The sequence below is a fragment of the Corylus avellana genome, chromosome ca6, assembly GCF_901000735.1.
Source record: "Corylus avellana chromosome ca6, CavTom2PMs-1.0".
Lineage (NCBI taxonomy): Eukaryota > Viridiplantae > Streptophyta > Magnoliopsida > Fagales > Betulaceae > Corylus > Corylus avellana.
Window position 1 is genome coordinate 18,701,447 of NC_081546.1, and position 25,615 is coordinate 18,727,061.

At 38.4% G+C, this 25,615-nt stretch overlaps 2 protein-coding genes and 1 non-coding gene across 3 annotated transcripts in view; all 3 read left to right on the forward strand.

Moving 5' to 3' along the window:
• LOC132184928 (metal tolerance protein 1-like) overlaps positions 1-25,506 on the forward strand; it is a 26,711-nt gene extending 1,205 nt beyond the window's left edge. The window contains exon 2 of the mRNA XM_059598718.1: positions 24,294-25,506. Within this exon, the coding sequence (XP_059454701.1) occupies positions 24,294-25,478 (1,185 nt within the window). The 3' untranslated portion in view covers positions 25,479-25,506. The remainder of the gene's footprint in view (positions 1-24,293) is intronic.
• The window catches only part of LOC132185283 (disease resistance protein RPV1-like), a 56,940-nt gene that overhangs the window by 12,960 nt on the left and 18,365 nt on the right, over positions 1-25,615 (forward strand). The window lies entirely within an intron of this gene.
• On the forward strand, positions 14,745-14,851 carry LOC132185975 (small nucleolar RNA R71). The gene has a single exon (XR_009440661.1). It is a non-coding gene; the product is annotated as a small nucleolar RNA R71 (small nucleolar RNA).

The following is a 25,615-nucleotide window of genomic DNA, read 5'->3' on the forward strand; positions in this document are numbered from 1 at the left end:
ACATGCTCATTTTTGTGGGTGTGGAAATTGTTCTTATTAAGGGTATATATCTTATAAATCCATGAGTCAACAAGCCAAAATAGAAAACTCCATAAACTTTTGTTTTTGTTTTTTTGTTTTTTTTTTTTGTTTTTTTGTTTTTGAATTTTTACTCATTGGGTCAATCAAAAAGGCAAATTAACCCATATCATTACATTTTTGCCCAAATGTTTAACGCCCGTCAGTCCCAACTAAACAAACCGTTTTGCCACGTCAGCATATTTAATTTTTATTAATTTAATTTAAAAATTAAATATTAAAAAAAAATTGAAGTGGTGGCCAGAAAGCCACCCCTAACCCCTACGAAATTTTTTTAATTAATTTGTTTTTTTAATATTTCCCATTCCAATTTTTTTTTTTTAGATTTAGTTTTTAAATTAAATTAATAAAAAATTAATATGCTGACGTGGCAAAATGGTGCGTTTAGTTGGGACTGACGGGCGTTAAACATTTGGGAGAAAATGTAATGGTAGGAGTTAATTTGCTTTTTCGATTGACCCAGGGAGTAAATATTCGGAAAAAAAAAGTTCAGGGAGTTTTTTGTTTTGCTATGTTGTCTCAGACATTTATAAAATATATGCCCTCTTATTATTTAGGATAAAGTCCATATATTCTCCTCAAACTATCACATAATTGATAATGTCTCCTACAAACTGCCAAAACATTGTTAATGTCCCCAAGAGGCTAGGCAAAAGATAAAAATGCCCCTATATATTTCACAATAAGACAAAAATACCCATATAAATTCAAAAGCAAATAATTTTTTTTTAATTTTTTTTTAAAAAAGAAAATTTTAAAAATAACGATTTTTTTTAAAAAATTAGTATTTAAAAGAAAAATTTTTAATTTTTTTTAAACGATTTTTTTTTTAATACGAAAATTTTTATTTCCATAAAGCAAAATTGTTAATTTTTATTTAAAAAGTTATAAAAAATTTTTTCAATTTTAATAACAAAAGAAAATCGATTTTTTTTTTTGCAATTTTAAATTTGCCACCCTTTGGATATATATATATGTGATTTTTTTTTTTTTTTGGGAAGTTTTTGTATTTTTTGTTATTATTTTACTAAGGGTAGTTTCGTGGGGAACATTGACAATTTTTGGTAGTTTGGGGAGACATTGTGTAACGACCCTGAGAAAAATCAATTAACTGGTAATTGACTGCATGGTTCATCTCCCCGACCCATCCCTTGCGAGACAAGACTCAGGGATCTAAAACTCTTTTAGACGAGAGAAATACAGCGGAAGACTTTAAACTATAGGAATAGAAAGTAACAACTAAATACTACAAATGTAATCACTAACACAACGATAAAGCATCATGATATAAATAGATCATCAAAGTATTGGTCAAAGACCAATCATCAAATATTACATCCCAAAATAAAAATGTCTGAAAATAAGATATTAAGACAAAAGATCAAATCCTAAGCTTAAGTAATGCGAGGGAGATAACAATCTCCACCATCTCTGATTGGGTGGTACCTCCATCATCCCACATGGACTTCAACCAAACTAGTTTCATGTCTTCAAAAATGACCCTAATCAAGTCCTGTGCAATCAGCCAAGTCTGGTTCGTAGGCATCCTCTTTTAGACTAGCTAAATCGCGCAATTTATACATAATGAAGGGAAACAATAAAAAGGGGTAAGTCTAAAGACTCGGTGAATGTTAATGCACATAATACCCATGTCAGTTTAGCAATGAACTCCATTTGATAAAGAATGTAAGGGTTTAGGTACGATAGTTATCCATGGATGCAACATAGATATAATACATGCTTATAATCATAAGTAATAGTAATAGTTTAACAGTATGGTCTACCCGAGATATTACCCCTTCTCAATAGGGTTGGCACTATCCCAAGGATCCTGTAATACAATGCTGGTGCCCCGACCATTGTACGCTACCGTCCACTCACTAGCAGCCCAACTGAGTCCAACCTCGGGTGGCCCGCTCTATTAATGATATATGTCCTATAGTGACCGCCCATTAAGGCTATGCCGGTCATAAAACAACCATTAGATCCAAGGCCCATATATCACACACACATTTGACCATAAAGTTAACATGTATAGTAAGCCCATGACTGATATCCTACACGTACCAGTGTACCATGTCATATGATGCAATTAATCTTGTCCATATTTTACATGTATGTTTTTACAAGTCTCAATGTCATTATCTTGTTAAGTAGTACATTTTCACAAATGATAGAGTTCATGTGCAACAAAGTGTATATTGTGAGAGTTGTAAATATGCATGTTTTGGTATACAAAATAGTCGTGCAATACGGGAAAATAAATTGCGAGCATTATGTGAGTTAAAACTCACCTGTGTAGAATAGGTTCTCCGAATAATCCTCCAAACGGTCTAGGTTCTTCAAATCTATGGAAAACTTTCTATTAGTCCTAAGTTCCACTAAAACAAACCTAGAATGTGAAAACAAAGTTATCGGACGACTGGTCGAAGTGGTGTTCCCTGGAACGCTTCTCACCATATGTCCCAGCCCGAGGCCATACGTTTGCTCAGAAGGTTCAAGTAGAACCTCATTTGTTCCAATGTCCTCCTATCCTAACTGGTTTCTATGTTACCAAAAGGGTTCCTAAGACCTCCTATCTCAAAGTGATACCTCCATGCATAAGAAAAATCCATTGAAAAAGGCAAAATGCTAAACCAACTTAAAATAAATGATTAAGAGAAACGACACAACTAGAAACTCAAAATTATTACTAAGCTATCTATGAAAGCACTTTAAATAGCATAATGACTAAGGAATAAGCAAGGCTTTAGAATATTACCTTCTTGAAGCGAAAACCTTCAAGAATCACTTCTCCTTCACCAAGAACTCACAAAACTCACAAAGACACTCACATAGTGTGATTTAGAGAGCCTGGGGGCGAAATGGATACAAGGGACGCATGGGGTATTTATAGGTGAGAAAAGGAGCGTATGTACGGTACTATAGGGACGTACATATGGTATTGTATACCTAGAGGTCTAAAGGCTGCATCGTACGTTCTGGTATTATCCAGGGGTTATCCAAAAAGTAGTGTAGTACGGTGGTCCCCTTGCGTACTTTTGCATACTATTTGCAGGCGTACGTATGGTGGTCCCCGTGCGTATGTTCAGTTAGAAGGTTTGAAATTCCCAAAATGCCCCTTTCAGCTGTTCCTTGTGACCCAAAACCCAAATTAACCCTCTAACTAAGCTACCTAACCTTAATTAATTATTTGGGTCACTACATTCTCCCCTCCTTATAAAAATTTTGTCCTCAAAATTTTAGGATACGATACCAAAAGAACAGCACTTAAGGAGTAGAATGTTACCTCTCGTCCATAGTTTCGTTGATATCGGGCTTAGTATGTTCTTAGGCAATCTCTTCCCATTCACCAACTGGCACTACGTCATCCTCAAATAGTTGTGGAAAATCACCTCGTAAGTCGTCTTGCGCATCGTACTCGATGTTGCCCACACTATACCAGTCATTGTCAATTTCGACTCCCAAGTCGATTAACTCACAAAAAGAGTAGTTCTACATGCAATATGGATCGTCTGGTATAGGCACTATAATCCTATATAGAGGAAAGCAAACTCTTTCTTAGTCAACTATTCCATCTCCCAAAAAGGAAATAGGTATACTATCCAAGTATAATCCTTTAAGAAAAGAGTCATACACAATCAAGTCTCAAACAAATGTGGATAACGATTTCGCATGTCCTGCTCTGCTTTCCATGATGCTTCCTCAACACCATGGTTACGCCATAGTACCTTAACGATAGGAATAGTCTTGATATGTAGAACTTGCTTGCTCCTTCCGATCCATGATCTTCACCAGCTCCTTAACATACGTCAACCCTTCTAGAATTTCCAACGGCTCATACTCCACAACCACGTCGGGATTAGTGACGTACTTCCTTAGCATTGAGAAATGAAAAACATCATGCTTTCCCACCAAATCTGGGGGTTAGGCAACTCTGTACGCTAATCTTCCCACTCTCTGAGTGATCTTGAAAGGTCCAATAAATTGGGGTCTTAGCTTCCTCTTCTTCCCAAATCGCATCACTCCCCTCATAGGTGATATCTTGAGGAACACATGGTCCCATACTTCAAACTCCAACGGTCGCCTTCGATTATCGGCATAACTCTTCTGTCAACTATGGGATGCACTCATCCTTTGTATAATGATAAGCACCTTAGCACGAGTATGTTGAATCAGTTCCGGCCCTAACGTCTGTTTCTCACTAACGTTATCCCAATACAAGGGCGACTGACACTTTTGTCCGTAAAGTGCTTCGTATGGCAGCATCCCAATAGTCACCTGATAGTTGTTGTTATAGTTGAACTCGATCAAAAGTAGGTACTGAATCCAACTACCCTTGAAGTCCAAAACGCAAGCCTGTAACATATCTTCCAGAATTTGGTTAGTCCTTTCCGACTGACCATCTATCTGGGGATGAAAAGCAGTACTAAACTTCAGCTTCATCCCCATCTCCTTCTGCAAGCTCTACCAAAATCTTGAAGTAAATTGGGAATCTTTGTTTGAAGCGATTGCCAAATGCACTCCATGTAATGGAACCATATTCTGAACATATAGTTTTGCCAACTTGTCCATCAGATCCTTACCTTCATGGGAATGAAGTGAGCACTCTTTGTTAGACGATCAATTACTACCCAAATGGAATCTTCTCCAATGGGTGCCTTGGGTAACCCCAAAATAAAGTCCATGCCGATCTCGTCCCACTTCCACTTCGGCCCAAGCAACGGCATTAGCATTCCTATCTGTCTCTAATGCTTCACCTTCACTTATTGGCAGGTTGGGCATTGCTTCACAAACCTTGCGATGTCCCGTTTCATATTGTTCCACCAATATGACTCTTTCACGTCCTTATACATCTTCGTACTTCCAGGATGTATTGTGTATGAAGAACAATGAGCATCGCACATAATCTCCTTCCTTAGTGCTCCACCATCCGACACATATACTTACTTAAAATGGGTGAGCAACCTATCATCTTTAAAGAAAAATTCCTGTGCCCTTCCTTCTCCTAGCAACTACTTGATCTTAGAACTCTCAGGGTCCTCCAACTGAGCAGCTTTGGTCCTTGCAAGCAACTCTGACTGAACCACCAGGTTAGACAAGTGTGCAGGCGCACCCATCGTCTACTACCTCTAGTCCCATCCTAGCGAACTCCGTGATCAACTGGAGTTGGGAAATTCCAATAGCGGCAAGCTCTACCGTTGATTTCCTACTCGATGCGTTTGCTACCACATTAGCCTTGTCATGATGATAATTGATCTTGCAATCATAATCCTTGATTAGCTCTAGCCACCTCCTTTGCCTCATGGTAAGCTCCTTCTCAGTAAAGAAGTACTTCAAGCTTTTATGGTCCGTGTAGATCTTGCACTTCTCACCATACAAATAATGCCTCCAAATCTTCAAAGTAAACACGATTGCTACCAACTCCAAGTCATGTGTAGGGTAATTATGCTCGTAAGCCTTCAATTGCCATGATGCATAGGTGATAATCTTATTGTCCTGCATCAGTACACACCCTAATCCCCTTTTAGAGGCGTTACTATACACTATGAAATTTCTAGATCCCGTAGGTAATGCCAACACATGAGCAATTATCTACCGCTTCTTCAACTCTTGACAACTCTTCTTACGCTCGTTTGTCAAAACATAGCAAGCGTTCTACCTAGTCAACGCAGTTAGTGGCCATGACAGCTTTGAGAAACCCTCAATGAAGCGTCGGTAGTAACTAGCAATTCCTAAGAAACTCCAAATCTCGAATACACTAGTTGGCCTGCTCCATTCCACCACTGCCTTAACCTTCTTCAGGTCAATTGTTACACCCTCACTAGAAATCACATGTTCGAGGAAAGACACCCCATCTAACCAAAACTTGCACTTCTCGAGTTTAGTTTAGAGTTTCTCTCTTCAAAGCCTCTCTAATGCCTTCCGTAGATGCTCCTCGTGCTCCTCCGACCTCTTTGAGTAGATCAAGATGTCTTCAATAAAAACCACGGTGAATTGATCCAAATAGTCAAGAAAGACTCTGTTTATTGTGTCCATAAAGACTGCTGGCGCATTAGTTAGCCCGAAAGACGTAACCAAAAACTCGTAATGTCCATAATGAGTCTAGAAGGCCGTCTTAGGAATGTCTTCTTCCTTCACCCTCACTTGGTGATAGTCTGAGCGCAAGTGAATCTTAGAAAACAGGCGCGCTTCTTGCAGCTGATCCAACAAGTCGTCAATCTTTGGCAAAGTATACTTGTTCTTAATCATCACCTTGTTCAGCTTGCGATAGTCGATGAACATCCTCATTGATCTGTCCTTTTTCTTTACGAATAACACCAATGCTCCCCATGGTGATGAGCTAAGGCGAATGAACCCCTTATCCAATAGCTCCTTAAGCTGTTCTTTTAGCTCCTTCAACTCTGACAGTGCCATCCTATATGGTGCCTTCAATATAGGATTAGTGCCTGGTGCGCACTCAATTCCAAACTCCACCTCCCCCTGTGGTGGCAATCCGGAGTAGTCTGTTGAAAAGACGTCTGGATAATCCCGCACCATAGGGACATCTTGGAGGTCCTTTTACACCTCCTTTGCCGGGGTGATGACGAATGCCAAAAACACTCGACTTCCTCCAAGGATAAGCTTCCTTGCCCGAACGGCCAAAATAGTGGGAGGTAAAGACTTCACCCGCATTCCAATGTACGTAACTTCTTCTCCCCATGGCCTAAGTGTAACTTACTTTCGAGAGCAGTCGATAACCGCCAAATGCTTCACCAACCAATCCATCCCGAGAATAATGTCGTAACTATTCATAGGGAAAACAACTAAGTTTGCGGGAAGTACTCTTCCATAGATGCTTACAGGGCATTTGCAAACTGTACGCTTACAAACTACAGTTTTGCCTACAGGGGTAGTTACTGCAAGACCGGTTTCTAAAGTTCATACTACAAGTCTAGACAATCTTACAAACATAATAGATATGAAAAAGTGGGTAGCCCCGGAATGAAACAAAGCCGAAGCTTCGAATCCAAGTATAGGGACAATACCTGTCACCACTTCCGATCCTCCTTCCGTCTCTTCCGGTATCAGTGAGTAGACCCGTGATGGCGTTAAAGTCCTTTGATCATTTCCCAACTGACGGGCTGCCTAATTCACGTAGTCCTTGTTGAAATGGCCAAACTAGCTGCACCGATAGCAAGTTCGCACACCCACTCTATAGAGTCCCCAATCAACCCTGTTACACTTTTGACACAACACTAGCATCTGACCCTTTTGCTGTTGGGACTGAGGGGTGTTCGAGGTACGTCCTTGTGACCTCTAAGGTGGATAATGTCTCACTGCCTTCTTCTTAGCTGGCCTGGCTTTTCCTACCGATGTACCAAGTCCTTGAGCCATCCTTTTCTAGTCTGCGTACTCTACTGTGTTCTCTTTCAAACTTTCCTCATAGATCAAAGCTGATCAACCAATTGGGAGAAATCACAGATATCAAAGCAGCTCATCATGGTCCGAATATGGCTGTTCTGACCTCGCTCGAACTTCTTCCCCTTCTTCTCCTTATTTGGGATGAGGTACATGCCGAACCTTGACAGCTGAAGAAACTTCGCAGCGTACTTGATTACCGACATCCTTCCCTGAATCAAGTCCAGGAAATCTCGTGCCTTCGCCTCTTAGATGACTTTGGGAAAGAGGTGCCGATTGAACTCGTGCTTGAAGACGTCCCAAGTAATGGTGGCTTCCGATCCCAAGTTAGTGACAAGCACAACCTTCTCGTCTTGCCACCAGTGGTCGGCTTCCTCAGTCAGCTTATAGACAGTGTCTACCACCTTTTGCCCATTGGTACACCCAGTAGTAGTTAAAAACTTCTCCATGTCATTCAGCCAGTTCTCCACGTTGATATGATCACCAATCCCGTCGAAACTCTCTGAGTGATGACTACAGAATTCCTTCAGAGAACAACCAAATCCTATCGCTGGCTATCTCGCGACCCTATCTCAATCTAAGGCCGACACCAACTGGCCAATTGCATCCATTACTTGATCTCTTCCTAGGGGCGCTACTTCATAGACTGGGATGTCCATAGGCTCCGAGTGAACATCGTCTTCAGGGTTCCCGATCTCTAGTGCGTTAGGTCTGGTTGCTGGGTTCCTTCGGGGTGGCATCATTTGCAACGAAAAGCAGAGTTAGTACCAACTCGATTAGAACCAAGCGACCAACCCAGGGGTTAAGTCCTAACAGCAAACTATCTTATATTCTGGCGTGATCACTACCTAGGATTTCTTTCCCTTTATCCTATAGTCCTTTAGAGCAACAGGGTTCTGATACCAACTGTAACCACACCGATGAAAATCAATTAATTAGTAATTGACTCCACGGTTCGTCTCACAGACCTATCCCTCACAGGATAAGACTGAGGGATCTTAACCCTTCTTAGAATAGAGAAATACAATGGAAGACTTTAAACTATAGAAATAGAAAGTAACAACTAAATACCACATTGTAATCACCAAAATAACGATAAAGCAACATGATATAAATAGATCATCAAAGTATTGTTCAAAGACTGATCATCAAATATTACATCCCAAAATAACAATATTCGAAAATAAAATACTAAGACAAAAGATCAAATCCTAAGCTTAAGTAATGCTAGGGAAATAATAATACCCATGCCAATTTAGTGATGAACTCTGTTTGATAAAGAATGCAACAGTTTAGGTATGACAATTATCCATGGATGCAATATAGATATAATAGATGCTTTTATAATCATGAGTAACAATGACAGTTCAACAGTATGGTCTACCCAAGATATTATCCCTTCACGGCAGAATTGGCACTGTCCTGAGGGACCTGTATTACAATGCCGGTGCCCCAACCATTATACGCTACCGTCGACACACTAGCAATCCAACCAAGTCCGACCTCAGGTGGCCGATGCTACTAATGATGTATGTCTTGTAGTGACCGCTCGTTGAGTCTATGCTAGTCACGAAACAACCATTGGATCCAAGACCCATTTATCACACACACATTTGACAATAAAGTTAACAGGTGTAGTAAACCCATGGGGCACGTACGGGTGTACCATGTCATAAAATGCAATTAATCGTTTCTGTATTTTACATGCATACCTTTACAAGTTTCAATGTCATTATCTTGTTAAGTAGTAAATTTTCACAAATGATAGAGTTCGTCAACAACAAAGTGTATATCGTGAGAGTTGTAAATATGCATGTTTTGGTACACAAAAAAGTCGTGCAACACGGGAAAATAAATTGTGAGCATTATATAAGTTAAAATTCACCTGGGTCGAATAGGTTCTCCTGCACCATGAAGTATTTTTCTCCCAGCTTAAAATTAGATTAGTTTCTTTGCAACGTTGAAGAACAAATGAAAGATTGTGGAGACATGTATCAAAGGAGGAACCAAAAAATGAGAAGTCATCCATAAATGCCTCCATAAATTTCTCCACCATGTCTGAGAAGATCGACATCATACATCTCTGAAAAGTGGCAGCCGCATTGCATAATCCAAAGGGCATGAGTTTTAAGCAAAGGTACCAAAGGGACATGTGAAAGTCGTCTTCTCTTGGTCTTAGGGATCAACAGCCACTTGATTATACTCGGAGTATCTGTCTAGGAAACAATAGTAGCTCTAGCCAACAAGACACTCTAGGATTTGATCAATGAACGGGAGTGGAAAGTGATCCTTTCGAGTATGGGAGTTGGGCTTCCAATAGTCAATGTAGACGCGCCATCCCATGGTTGTAAACTATGGAACTAGTTCACTAGCTGAGTTTTCAACTAGTGCGATGTCGGACTTCTTCAAAACCACTTGAATGGGGCTCACCCACTTGCTATTTGAGATGGGGTAGATGATGCCTGGATCGAGCAGCTTGACAACCTCCTTCATCACTACCTTTTTCATATTGGGATTTAGCCCTCACTATGCCTTATGGGAGGGTCTAGCGTCTTCTTCTAAATGGATCCGATGCATACAAATGGATGGGTCAATTCCTTTCAAATCTACTACTGTGCACCCAATGGCTTCTTTATGCTTTTTCAACACTTCCAACAAACTCTCCTCTTGGTCCTTGTGTAGATTTGAAGTAATGATGACCAGCAGAGTGTCGGTAGATCCGAGGAAGGCATACTTGAGCTTGTTTGGTAGTGGCTTCAATTCAAGCTTTGGTGGAGACTCAAGGGAAGGAACTGGAGGGTGCTCGAAGTCACAGGTAGGGGCTCCTTCGGTACTCTCCATGGGTGAAATTCTGCACGGGAAGCTGTCTCTAGCGAGGCATTGACCTTATCAATGTATTGGTGAGTGTTGAAGTCTTCGAAGCTTAAGTGACATGGATCCTTCTTCAAGAGACTGGGAGTGAGTCTTCTACATATTCTTCAATGTTGTCCAAGAAGAAACACTCATTCTAATTAGGTGGATGTTGGAATGCAATGAAGATGTTCTATCTAACCTTCATATTCCCAAAGGAGATCTCCATGACTCTAGTCTGATAGTTGATGCATGCATTGTCTGTGGCTAAGAAAGGAAGCCTGAGGTTGACAGGGATCAGCTTTCCGGGATTTGGGACAGGTTCTGTGTCAAGCATTATGAAGTCTACTAGGAAGAAAAACTTGTCCACCCTAATGATGGCATCTTCTACAATCCCTCTTAGCTTCTTAATAGATCGATAAACTAGCTACAGAATCAATGCGGTGGGTTTCAGTTCCCTTAAGCCAAGTTGTTGATACACTGAATACGGAAGTAAATTCACACCAGCCTATAGATCTAGGAGTGCTTTATCCATTTCACTATGTTTGATGATGCACAAAATTGTACGGGCTTCAGGGTCCTTGAACTTTAGAGGAGTGCTGTTGTTGTGCAAAATACTCACCTAAATTAATAGGCAAATATTCGGTACGTTTTACTCGTAAGTACATAAGATCAAAATGATAGTATAATAGGCAGATATGAGATCATTCCCACGAGGATTGGTAATTTTGCTTAGAATGTAATTTCCTAATTAATTAACTAAATTAAATCAATTGTCATGAATTGAATTTAATGATAAAATAAAAAGATAATAAAAGATAGAAATAAAACTAAGAACTAGGGTTAGGGTTTTGACATCCACCGCTAATCAGATTCAATTAAGATAAACAATATGCCAATGCTAACAATTATACCGATATATTTAATGCTTGCCAACCTAAGGACATGGTATCTACTCCTTAAGCTATTGATTTGCCTAAGCAATGAATTATGCATGGTATCTACTATAATTCTTTTCTCCCCGAAAGGATTTAGTATTACACTAAGTTGTTCTTCAAGAGAGCATACATCTATGGAAATTGACAAACACATGAAGCCTAGGGCATGGTATCTACTCCCGATTTCCAATGTTGATTAAGCCAAGAACCCGTGAGGAGGTTCTTTTGTCACTTTATTATGCCTAGGACTCAGTCATCCAAATTGACATAAATAACACAAATCCAAATACATGCGTATGGTTGTCAAGCACATTCATATGAAGAATTCGATTAAACAAGAATTAACCAAATTAAATACTCAAATATAATTGCGGCAAAGGCCCAATATTGAAATCCTAACAAGACATGATAGAGCTTCAATCGAGCCCTAACTAAACTATTAGCTACACATAATTTAAATAAAACTAAAACTAAAATGGGAAAAGAAGAAACCGAAATCGCTTCTAGATGGAGCCTCCAATTCTTCTCTCCAAGATTGTCTATTTTTCTCAATGTTTAGAGGTCTATTTATAGGCTTAGGAAAACCCTAGAAGTCCTAAAAATCCTAATAAAACCGTAGGTCAATCTCTTAATGCAAAGAGGAGACTAAAAACCCAATCTAGAGTGAAAAAGGTCTTCTGCCGCGTCTGGGCACTCGAGTGGGCTCGATCCCAAGTTGGTACGATCGAGCGCCTTTGCACTCGTTCCTTGTTATACTGCGCTCGAGCGCTAATGCGCTCAAGCCTTTTGCTGCTCCGCTCAAGCCTAAGCACTTGTGCTCGATCATGAAACTTCTAGCTTTTCTCCCAAATTGTCCTTTAAGCTTGGAACTTTCCAGAAATGCTTTCTTTTCCTTCAAACACCTAAAAACAGAAGAAAACTGAAAAACAGGACAAAACATCAAATAATAACAAAACTAAGTGATTAACATATGTGAATTGAGGGGCTAGAATATGAAATATTCGGCACTTATCACACCTCCAAATTTACATATTGCTAGTCCCTTAGTAATACAAAACAGAAACTAAATTGAAAAACTAAAAAATTGAAAAGATAAATCCTTCTTTCGTGGGATGTACGATTGCATTTAGTGTATGCAACAAGCCTTTTAAATCTCTAGGTATCCCTAGTTGAACGAGTGAAGTCTCGTGAGGGTCTAACAGAAATGTTACCCACAAACATTATGCAAAATTCATGTTTATTCAAAACATTGAAGTATCACTAAAGACACTAATTTTCATTCATTAGCAAGCTTAAAAGGATAAACTCCATCTTAACAATGAATTGGAACTCCAAAGTCTAGCCACTCACAAAAGACAAGCTGAGGCCACTATGAGGGTTTCAAATTATTACCAATGTGCAATGACTCAATACCTCAAAGTTCACTGGGATTCCCATCGGAGTTAATAACCAAGGCATAATTTTCTTTTCTTTCTTTTTGGGCTAGGCTGTGCAATGCTTAGTTCCCTTAAGCTTTTTAATTGACCCATGTAATAAGTGTTAAGTTAATGACTCCCAAACCAGATGGTTTTTGGGCATTAGGTGTAAAGACACTCCTAAGGACTTACTAACTCGAGTAAAAAAGGCTATGAAACCAAACTAGCCATGACTTTAACCAAATCAAATTTTTTACCTTTTGACGTGAGCACTCATTGCTTAGTGAGGCAAGAGGTCCAGTACTTAATGAAAATCTCGCAATGATCAACTTTTCCTTTTCCTTTTCTTCTTCTTCTTTTTTTTTTTTTTTTTTTTTTTTATTATTATTTTTATTTTATTTCATATATGCTAAAGTATTCATCCAATAAGTTATCCAGCTTTACCCAAGACGTTGAAAACATACACAGTCAGATTCACTTGTCATACCTCACAAACTATGTGCTAATGTGCTTGTGGCAGTTTAAAATCAAAACAAGTAAATTCTCAAATGTCAAAAGTAAGTAACAAGACTTAGAATTCTAGCCATCAGATGTGTTCAACATTTTAAGCTTACCAATGAAATTCAATTCATAGTTTCTAGATCAACCAAACTTTTAGGAATAACATGAACATGCATTTTCAACAATTATGGACAAAGTGTGTGTGTCTCCCATACCCCCAAACTTGAATTACACATTGCCCTTAATGTGTTGAGATAATGGACATATCGTACCTGAGAGATGAGAATATTGGTTGGAATAGGTATGGCTCATAGCATACCTTCAAACTTGAATGCAAGATACTTTGTCCCTGAAACAAACAAATGATGCTCAAACCAAATACCAGTCAAGTACAACACATTGTTGTAAAAATATAACTGTGGAATGAAAATGGACAACAATGGAAAAGATATAACCTTGAAGGAGATCATGTACCATGGCCTGATGGAGGCTTTGAGTGCACAGGGCCTACGCTCGAACCTCTGAAGTTGAGTTATTTACCCAAAATATATGGGATCTGCCAAGCCAACGGAATCCTCATCCATGATGCACATAGTGCTTTCTGACCCTTAGGATTAAATTTGAAGCACCAATCTTTTCTTCTCTTGGACCAAAGAGAATGAATTTTACCTTTAGATAGGTAATTCCAACCGTCTGCAAATCAGGGTAGATCAGTCTGAGTCTTCTCAAACAGTTTCTCATTCGGAAGGGAATCATGAACTGGAATAAAATGAGGAGAATACTCAGGGAATTTTTCTACCTCAATGGTCTCTTTTTGCTCGTTTATTAGCCTTGACAGAATACTCTCCTGGTCTCTTGGTGTTTCGAGAATAGGAGTTGATATTAAAGGAACCTCCGTGCTTGCTTCCTTGCCTTCTTCCCGATGTAGATCTTGTGGGACCTCAATGACTTTATCACTCCTAAGGATTGTCATAGCCTTGAGCTCCTCATGACCTCTCTGATTAGGTATTGTTTGGGATGGAAGTTTGCCCCTTTTCTTTCGCTCAGCTAGTTGGCCATCTGCCCCACTTGTGCTTCCATTCTTTGAATAGCTTGACGTGTCCGTGCATTGGTCTGCCGCTGCACAGTTAAGAACTGGATCATGACACCTTCGAGGTCAGTCTTTTTCGGCTCCTGGTCTGCAATTGAAGACATGGGACAAGTCTTAGTGGTGTGGTCAAGATGAGAACATATGATACATACCACGACTTATGCAATTTGTTGAATAGAGGAAATGTTGTGACTAGTCATGGCTTCTACTAGGATATCCAGCTTTCTCTCCATGGTAGCCATTTGAGTCTGAACTCCACCATTTTTGTTCTCTTCATGTACACCCTTTCCTTTGAGTCCTTGTCTCCCTCTAGATTAGAATTGTTGGGAGTTCTCACTTAAGGTCTCAAAGAGTTCTACAGGTTCCTCACTAGTTTTCCCCAACAACATCCCGCCACAAGCTAAATCTACACAACCATTGTTGACATCATTTAAACCTTTATAGAATGCCAGTACCTGATCTTCTTCAGATATGGTGTGATGTGGGAATTTGAGAAGTAGCTCATTAAAGTGCTCCCATGCTTCAAAGAAAAGGTCTTCGTCTGTTTGTTGAAAGGTTAGAATCTCCCTTTTAAGTTGCCTTGTATTTTGAGCTGGGAAGAACTTCTTTAAGAATTTTGTGGTCAACTCCTCCCAGTTGTGAATAGAACCTGCAACCAAAATTTGAACCATATCTTAGCATTATCTTTTAAAGAAAAAGGACAGAGGATTAACCTAATTCCTTCTGGAGTTAAACCCTGGATATTCTGAATCCTGGAGAGATCAACGAAATCCTGAATATGCAGATATGGGTCTTCTGTCGGTGTGCCTCTATAGTGTAGAACCAAATTGATCAGATGTGGAGATAATTTGTAATTGCCCTGCACCATAGGCTGGAAATCAATGCATGATGGCTGAGTGATGTTTTGGGCAGTGAAGGAACTCTTCATAGGTCTTGGCACCAATGGCGGATCCTCAACATGTTCTTGTTCTATTTGGGAGTAGTCTTTCCATATGGCTAAAATAACAAAAAGAAAAAAAGAAAAAAAAAATAATAACAAAATGAAAATAAAAACCAAAAATAAAAATAAAAAGAAATACTTAAAATCAGCCCGAAGATGTAGCTTTGGAGTGCTACTGTTCGGATGTGTGATTGATCGTACAAGTTTGTGCACTCGAGCTCCTGGAATGGGCGCTCGAGTGCACCTTCGTAGAACAGAATCGGTCATACAAAAACAGAATTAAAACAGATTAAAAGTAAAAATAAAAATAAACTAGAATTAAGGAAAAAAATTCTAAACAAAATTTAACATAATCCCTGACAATGGTGCCAAAAAGTTGTTGTGCCAAATACTCACCTAAATTAATAGGCGAATACCTGATACGTTTTACTCGCAAGTGCACAAGATTAAAACGATAGTATAGCAGGCAAATACAAGATCATTCCCACGAGGATTGGTAATTTTGCTTAGAATGTAATTTCCTAATTTATTAACTAAATTAAATCATTTGTCACAAATTGAATTTAATGATAAACTAAAAAGATAATAAAAGATAGAAATAAAACGAAGAACTAGGGTTAGGGTTTTGATATCCATTGCTAATGAGACTCAATTAAGATAAACAATATGCCAATGCTAACAATTATACCTATATATTTAATGCTTGCCAACTTAAGGGCATGGTATCTACTCCTAGTTCCCCATGTTGATTAAGCAAAGAACCCGTGAGGAGGTTTTTTTGTCACTTTATTATACCCAGGACTCAGTCATTCAAATTGACATAAATAACATAAATCCGAACACATGTGTATGGTTGTCAAGCACATTCATATGTGGATTTCGATTAAACAAGAATTAGCCAAGTTAAATACTCAAATATAATTGCAGCAAATGCGCCAATATTGAAATCCTAACAAGACATGATTAGGGCTTCAGTTGTGCCCTAACTAAACTATTAGCTACACATAATTTAAATAAAACTAAAACTAAAAAGGGAAAAGAAGAAACCGAAAACGCTTCTAGATGGAGCCTCCAATTCTTCTCTCCAAGATTGTCTATTTTTCTCAATGTTTAAAGGTCTATTTATAGGCTTAGGAAAACCCTAGAAGTCTTATTAATCCTAATAAAGCAGTAGGTCAGTCTCCTAATCCAAAATGGAGACTGAAAACCCAATCTGGAGTAAAAAGGTCTTCTGCTGTTGTGCCAAATACTCACAAGTGCACAAGATCAAAACAATAGTATAGTGCAGCAAGTACGAGATTGATCTCACGGAGATTGTTGATTTTATTTAGAATTAATTAAAATATCAAAATTTCACAATATTGATATTATGAAAAGATAAAAAGATAAATAAAAGGTAGGGCATTGATATCCACCACTAATTATATTTAGATAATATAACAATATGCCAATGATCCAATCATATTATGAATATCTAATGTTTGCCAACCTAAGGATATGGGTGTCTACTCCTTAAGCTATTGATTTCCCTAAGCAACGAATTAGGCGCGTGTGTTTACTCTAATTCTTTTCTTTCTTAAAGGATTTAGCATGGGTGTCTACTAAGTTGTTCTTTAAGAAAGCATAAATCTGTGAAAATCGACAAACACAAGAGGCCTAGGGCATGGGTGTCTACTCCCGGTTTCCCATGTTGATTAACCCAAGAACCCAGTGTGGATTTCTTTTGTTACTCTTATTAAACGCATGACTCGATCATCCAAATTGATTTATTTAACTAATCCATACTACATGCATATATTGATCAAACAAACACATATGAGGAGCTCAAGAAAACAGGAATTAATCAAGTTAAGCAACACAATATGATTATCACAAAGGCGCCAATATTGAAATATTAAATAAACATAATTAGGGCTTCAATCTAGCCTTACAAAAGAGTTAGTTACACATAATTAAAATAAAACTAAAAAGAAAATGGAAAGAAGGAACCGAAAACAGCTCTTAGAAGTAGCCTCCAAATTCTTCTCCCAAAGTTGTGTCTATTCAAAGATACCTATTCTAAAGGTTTAGAGCTCTATTTATAGGCTTAGGAATAATCTAGAAACCCTAGAAATTGTAGCTTTCACGTTCTAAGTCGCTTAAGGTTTTGAAAGGTTGAAAAGGTGAACTTTTCGAAATAGGTCGCTACTGACTTGCTCCTCACGCACAAGTGCGCTCGATTGTTGGTGTTGGGCTCTTGATCGCAAGTGCGATCGAGGCTATTGTTTGTGTGCACGAGTGCATGCCTTGCGCTCGTCTGGTCCTCTTGCTTGTAGTGCACTCGATTGCAGCTCCTCTGTGATTGATTGCACTACCAGAGCCTCCAGTTTTTCCCAAAATTGCTCTTTAAGCCCGATACTTCCAAATTTGCTTCATTTTCTTCCAAAAACATATAAAACCAGGAAAATACAAAAATGAAATAAAATTGTGCAAACTAACAAAACTAAGGAATTAACACATATAAGTTAAGGGCTAAAATATGCATATTTTGGCACTTAACATTTGCCGCATCTGGGTGCTCGAGTGCGCTCGATCCCAAGTTGGTACGATCAAGCACATGGATGCGATTGATAATACGTTTTGTGCGATCGACCGCCTCTGTGCTCGATCCTTGTTATACTGCACTCGAGTGTGGATGCACTCAAGCCTTTTGCTACTGCGCTCGAGCGCTAGTGCGCTCGAGTCTAAGCACTTTTGCTCGAGCATGAAACTTGTAGCTTTTCTCCCAAGTTGTCCTTTAAGCTTGGAACTTTCCAGAAATTCTGTCTTTTCCTTCAAACACCTAAAAACACAAGAAAACACAAAAACAAGATAAAACATCAAATAATAACAAAACTAAGAGATTAACATATGTGGATTAAGGGGCTAGAATATGAAGTATTCAGCACTTATCAGTTGTGCTGAACTAGTGAGCTCACTTGTGCGGTGGGAATGACTTTCTTGGGAATGTGATTATGAGTTTTCGTTTTCTGAGTGGACAAGTCCTTGAGAAATTTGGCATAGGCAGGAACTTGTTTGATGGCATCAAAGAGTGGGAGGTTGACTTTTATCTGCTTGAAGACCTCCATCATATCTTGTATTTTCTCTCATTGTTTCCCAAAGTGAGAGGGTGCCTTGAGACGTTTTGGGAAGGGGGCCTGAAGCTCATTTGGTGTCTCAATAATGGGATTGGATGATGAAGAAACCTCAATGCTTACTTACTTACCTTTTCCCGTTGCAGATTCTTTGCTCATCCTTCTTTTCTTCCGCATGATTGTCAACCACTTTTCCTTCCTCAGTGTGGTGATAGCTTGAACTTGCTTGTGATGTGAAGTACTCTCATCTACCATGTAGTATCCCTTAGGATTGACCACCAGCTAACTTGGAAGCTTTCCTTCTTCCCTCTTGTTGATAGTATTAGTAATTTGTCCAAGCTAAGCCTCTATCTTGGAAATGGACTAAGAGTAAGACTTCAGTATCTGATCATTATCATCCAATTTGCGGAGAGCCTTCAACACCTTACCTTGAAAGTCAGAACTCAACGAAGGATGTGGGGCGCCCTGATACTGTTGCTGTGGAGGCCGATATGTGGAAGAAGGCTAGTAGGGCTACTTGGTAGACTATGCTTGATTGTGCATTCCTTGAACTGAGTTGCCTGAAGTTGGAGCCTTCCATGAGAAGTTCGGATAATTTCTCCACCCTGGGTTCTAAGTGTTGGAATATGGATCATTAGTCGGTCTTGAGAATGATGCATTTACCTGTTCATTAAAGTGTCAGAAAACTATCTAGCAGTTGGACAATCATTCATGTTATGTACAGGACTAGAGCAAAATGAACATGGGTCTGATGTGTGTGCATGTGAGCAGAGTTAGGAGCAAAACTAGCAACCATCATTTGATCTAACTTTCCAGTTATAGCATCTACAACTTTGATAGCCACATCCGAGGAATGTCCTACTTCAACAAGACCTTTAGTCTTTGGTGCTTTAGGTCAGGTGCCCTATGTCTAGTGGAAGCATGCTGAACAGAATTATTATGAAGATTTTCAAACAAGGTCTATGCTTCATCCTCACTATTCATCATAAAAGTCCCCCCACAAGATCCATCTACCATTTGCCTAAGAGGCTCGGTCAAGCCATCATAGAGGCATTGCACCAGCTTCCATTTCGAGACAGAGTGGTGCGGGTACAACCTAAGAAGGTCCTTAAGTCTTTCCCAAGTCTCATAAAATTTTTCACCCTATATTGGGAGATACTAACAATAGCTCTCCTAATGCCATTGGTCTTTCCTATGGGGAAATACTTCTTGTAGCAATTGAGCCCAAGAAGTGATGGAATTGGGTGCTAAGGAATGAAACCAATGCTTGGCTCTTTCTTTTGAGGGTGAAAGGAAATAGATGCATCCTTAGGGCATCCTCAGTGAATCCAGTCAATTTAATGGTAGAACATTTTTCTAGGAATTTCCCATTGAGGTCGTAAGGATTTTCAATACTAAGCCCTAAAAAAGATGGTAAGCTTTGAATGGTGTTGGGCGATAGGGAGTGATCCCTCCAAGCCACGGGGTGTTCTTCAACCATGGTCTCAATGGGACGCTCTCTTAGCAAATGAGAATTCCTTTTGGACCTAAGTTTTCTAAGAGCTTATTTGGGATTGCGTTTGAGGAATATAGTATTTAAGTCACAAAGCATATTTTGGCAAAAGCTTATTTTTTAAGCTTTTGCCAAAAGTGCATTTTGACCATTTTTAGGCTTTTTGGACATTTAAATGCGCTTTTAATTTTTTTACCAAACGACTAATTTTTTTTTCAAACGGACTTTTTGAGTGTTCAACGCATTTTTAGGTCCTTCAAACACAATACTAAACAAGCCCTAAGATTGTGTTCAAGGTCAGGGTTGCAAGGGATTAAAGGTAAAGATAAAGAACGACAACCTAACATAAACTAACAACAACAAAAATAAAAACTCACAAATGGCGCGGCGAGTGTAGCACAGGTGTGCTGGAATTTCAAAGGCTGCAATTGGTGAAGTCAAGCAGGCAGTTATAGGTGTAGTCGATCACACTGAAGAGGGCGCTCGAGCATAGCTTGCAGGAAGACCTGGACAGCTACTGACCTGAGCAAAATAAATTAAAAAACAAAAACAAACAAAAAGAAGATTAGAAAATAAAGAAAAACAGGAAATAATTAAGCTAGATTTAATCTTTAAAACTTAATAATGCAACCGTTAAGCAATCCCCGACAACAGCCTCAAAAATTGATGTGGTCTTTTTAAAGAAAATATATGTCAATAATAAAATACCACTCGCAAATAGGATGAATCGTTGTAGGATATGGCTATATTGAGGGTGTCGAACCTCAAGAAATGCACGAGAATTGCTATAAAGTTTTTCAAGATTAAAAGTAACTTAAAAAGAGAGTTTGTTGATTTTGTTTGAAAATAAAGTGCATAAAATAAATGTAAAAGAGAATTGAAATAGAATATGGAGAGAGTAGGGTATTGACTTCACTGCTATCCGCAAAAGAATGGTTAACCATATTTAATCAGAAAAATTCATTTTGTTCAGGATAAATATAAACAAGAAAATACCGTAATTAAGAAATAAGTATAATCCAACTTCAGTTGGCACGGACCATCCACCTAACTACTAAAATGCGGTATGAACCATCTTCCCTAAGTATGGATTATCTAATTCCTTAATAGGCTACATATAATCAAGGGATAAGTATAACCCATCTTTGGTTGGTACGAACCATCTACCTAAATTATACTAAACTAGGGTGCAATACAATCCGTCTTCTCTAGGCATGGCCTATGAAACTCTCTTGATCATATGTCAATAAAAATTGTTGTATAATCATCATCCTCATAATCACAAAAAACAAGAATGATTTGAGTTCAATAAAGGTAAAAAGCTTTCTGAGACAAGAGAAGAATTTCACCAATATTGAGTTTGAAATTAAGAACAATTGAATTAAAATATTAAGAACAATATCAAATAGTAGCAATCTTCTAAATTATACAACCATCATGCATAAGCAGAAAATCTCTAAATTAAGATACAATCAAACCATTGTGATTGGATAGGATTACATCAATATCCCATGAGAAGTTTAGCCACTCATGTCTCTGCTAGGATGGCATCCTGCAATGATCTTCTTCTCTTCAACTCTTCAAGCCTCCAAAAAGTATTTTCTGAATTTTGCTCTAATCTAATAGTGTGTCTTTCTTCAATGGTTAGAGGCCTATTTATAGGGAGCAAACAAACCCTAAAAACCCTAGGAAAACCATAGGCAATCTCCTAGTCCAAGTAGGAGACTCAAAACCCTTTCCAAGGTGGAATTGGACTTCTAGCAGATTATGGAAGCACGTGTGCGCTCGAGCCCAAGGGATGGGGCGCTCGACCACAGGTGCACTCAAGCCCTGGTGCTAGGGCGCTCAATCCCAGGTCTTCAGAATGCTCCCAAAGTGTGCTTTAAGCCCGATTTCAATGGAGTTCTTGCACCTTTCATTTAAAACCTAAAAACACGAAAATAAAACAAAATCAAACAAATAAAAATGATACAAAAAATTAGCATATGTGAGTTAAGGGGCTTGAATGCACAACATTCGGCGCTTATCACTCCTTCCCATTCATGGAAAGTAACTTCGGCCTCTGATACCAGCTGATGCAGCATGACGTCATGGGTTTAAAGATACACAACAAGCAAGAAGGGATATATATATATATATATATATATAACTTAGATCTTGAGTCTATTAAGGATCTAAAAAATATTCTCAAAACGCTAGAGCCTATCTAGAATTTGAGGAAAATCTATAAAAGAAACTCAACTCTGAACTTTCTTATTGAAAAAAAAAAAAAAAAAAAAAAAAATCAAAAGCTATGTTTTAGAGGCTACAAGCATGTATTTATAGTCTGTAAACTCCTAACCCTAGTAGTAAATAGAAATAAAGTTGTTTAGAATTCTATGCTGATCTCCGGACAGTCATCAAATAATTAAAGTACGTAAACTAAAACATAAGGGCTTCCGAACGGCCAGAAGCCGTTTCCGGACAAGATTTCCAAATTGTTCAATTTAGACGGCATGTTTGGACAGCGCATAGCCATGTCCGGATAGATTTTCTAGGGAGCTCAATTTGCGTGCCATGTTCGAACACTGGGATGTCATGTCCAGACCTGTGATCCCATCTTGACTCTTCTAACTAGTACGGCTCCCTAGGGCCCCTTCACACTTACATTAGCACAAGTCTTTGTCATGAATTCCCAAGCCCTTCGATCTACATCATCCTTCCAAGTTTGGAGAGAATTCGTGCTCGAATTGGCACCCTCTTGATATGACCTGCTAGTGAATGAAACTTGAGCAATGACCCATCTCGTAATGCTTGTAGGGAGTAGGTTCTGCTGGCAATAATTTTGGATGGTGCACAAATTCTCATTGATATAAAATAATTACAATATGAATATTAACAATAAAATAAATAAAATACAAGAGATGAAAATAGAGTATGGAAAGATCTTACAATGCTATAGAATCACGCAAGAGCGTTGTCCTTAAAGGTTGATTCGTGCCTCCCGGAGTGTATAACTCGGTGCGATCGGATCCTTTGACACGCAACCTCCTAGGATTAGACTATAGCGTCTATCTTTGTTAAGGACGCACTTCCAATAACAAAGAGTAATAGAACAACCCTTTAATTTTCTTGATGAAAAACCACATAGAGAAAATACAAGAAATAGAAGACAATATAGGTGGAAAAATCCACTAATTCTATGTGGCTATATATATATATATATATATATATATATATATCCAAGTAAACAAATCATGAAAAATATATAAGAAGATATTTTCTTATAGAAGTCAGTTGTTGACTCTTTCAAAGCTCACAATTAAGTTAATGTTTGTTTTTTCCTTTCTAAAACTTATGATCATGTAATAAAGACAAAAAACAGTCATGACAATAATATCATGTTAAAGTCTATGATCAATTGACCATGCGTTAGAGACTTGTCTTTAACCTATGAAATAACCAACGGTAAAATTATAACTTAATGACCAAACGGTCATAAATATATAGTAAAGATGATAAAATCTCATAAAAATATTTTAATGCCAACCAGTAAAATATTTGGAATAACTGAAAAATATTGTTAAAATCAATAGCAAAATAATAGATTGTTTGTAACATACACAACAGGTTCCACCCTACATCAATTATTCTATATGGTCTTTAAGGATTTGAGTGGGAACTAGGGAATGGAAGTTGCTTCTCACTATACTTCTTTGACTAAATTATTGTGTATGAGTGAAAAACTGCCTCTGCTGAACTTGTTTATTTAAAACCTGGTCATGGATAATGAACAGGGGAATCTAAATTGGTATTTTGGTTGGTTTTTATAGATTTAATATGAGATCGTAACATCGTAAGACTCATTTACTAATGTATTTGAGATTATTGTTTCTAATTAAATGGGTACTATCTCATGACAACTTAACAAAGTGTTATCCCCATCTATTTGGGTTGCCTGTGTAGACGAGTCCCTCAACAAGAAATTTGCAAGTCTTACTCTAAATTGGTTGTGATTATAACTCACTTATTTATCAATTTATTCATGTCTTGCTGATGTTCAATCTGCTTTCAGCACATTGAGTCTTGTTTTGCTTCCGCAGCAACATATGTGTTGTAACTTAATAAAGTGGTAGGCTATTTTTTCTTTATAACCCCATACACACATTGTTATTTTTTATAGAGGAGAGTTGCACACTTCAATTCAAATACATCTACTAACAAGATAAACTTGACCCTATCTTCTAAATCAAATAGCAACAGATAAAATACAATTCATTCTAATCTAACATGTGTAATTAAGTTATCAGTGATATAATAAGTCCTATTGTTCTCTGTACCGTGCTCAAAAGTGTTGGTCAAAGAGCGGAACAAAAAGCAATAATTTGTTGTTTGACCAATTTCAGATAATTTAGTTACATTAAAAAAAATAAAAAATCAAAAAGCATCCAGTATCCATTTCTTTGACATTGCTTCTCATCACTGTGAATTTTCAGATGGAAGGGCAAAATTCTCAAAATGGGCAGATTATTGACATCAGTGTAGATGTCCCTACTTGTGAGAGGAGCACACGTGCGAGTAAGTTTTGTGGGGAAGCAGCTTGTGGATTCTCTAATGCTGGATTCTACTCCAAGGATGCTAAAGAACGATCAGCTTTGATGTCCAAGCTTTTAATGGCAATGATACTGTGTGTTATCTCCATGAGTGTTGAAGTAGTTGGTGGCATCGAAGCCAATAGTCTAGCAATATTGACTCATGCAACACATTTGCTTTCAGATCTTGCATCTTTTGCCATCTCCTCGTTCTCCTTATGCGCTGCTGGCTGGAAAGCCACTCCCCAGCTGTCCTACGGATTTTTTAGGGTTGAGATTCTTGGTGCTTTGGTTTCTATCCTACTCATATGGTTGCTTGCAGGGATTATGGTATATCAATCCATTCTTAGACTTATTCATGACTGTCAGGTGGATGGCCTTTTAATGTTAATTGTAGCTACATTTGGTCTAGTATTTAACATCATCATGGTTCTGTTATTGGGCCATGATCATGTTATTAGCCACAGCCACAGAGTGACAATTTCTGCTCCTCATCATCATCATCATGAGGAACACCCAGAAGATGAGCATTGCCATGGTCATGAAGATCCTGCAGACCATCATCATGGTCCTGAAGATGATGCAGACCATCATGGAAATCCTGCCGAACCACCACTGCTGGAGAAACCAAAAAAAGGGCATGAACAGAAGAAGTGGAATATAAATGTGCAAGGAGCTTATCTCCATGTACTTGGGGACTCCATCCAGAGTATTGGGGCAATGATTGGAGGAGCAATCATATGGTACAAGCCTGAGTGGAAAATAGTTGATGCGATTTGCACCCTAACTTTTTCCGTTATCTTTTTAGGGATTACCGTCAAAATGATCCGGCCCATACTTGACAACCTGATGGAGAGCACACCAAGAGAGATCGATGCAACAAAGCTCGAAAGGGGGCTATTAGAAATGGAAGAGGTGGTGGACATTCATGAGCTGCATATATGGTCTATCACAGTGGGGAAGGTCCTATTGGCTTGCCATGTCAGAATCAAGCCAGAAGCAAATGCAGACTGGGTCCTGGACAATGTGATAAATTATATCAAAAGGGAGTATAACATAAGTCACGTAACCGTACAGATAGAGCGTTAGTGAGCTCTTCACCCGGAAAATCATTATTGTGGAAAGTTCCCAATTATTTCATTATTATTATTATTATTAATTTTTTGAAAAGGTTTTATGCATTCATTCATCAAAAGATCACAGTACATCACATATTTTTTCATGCA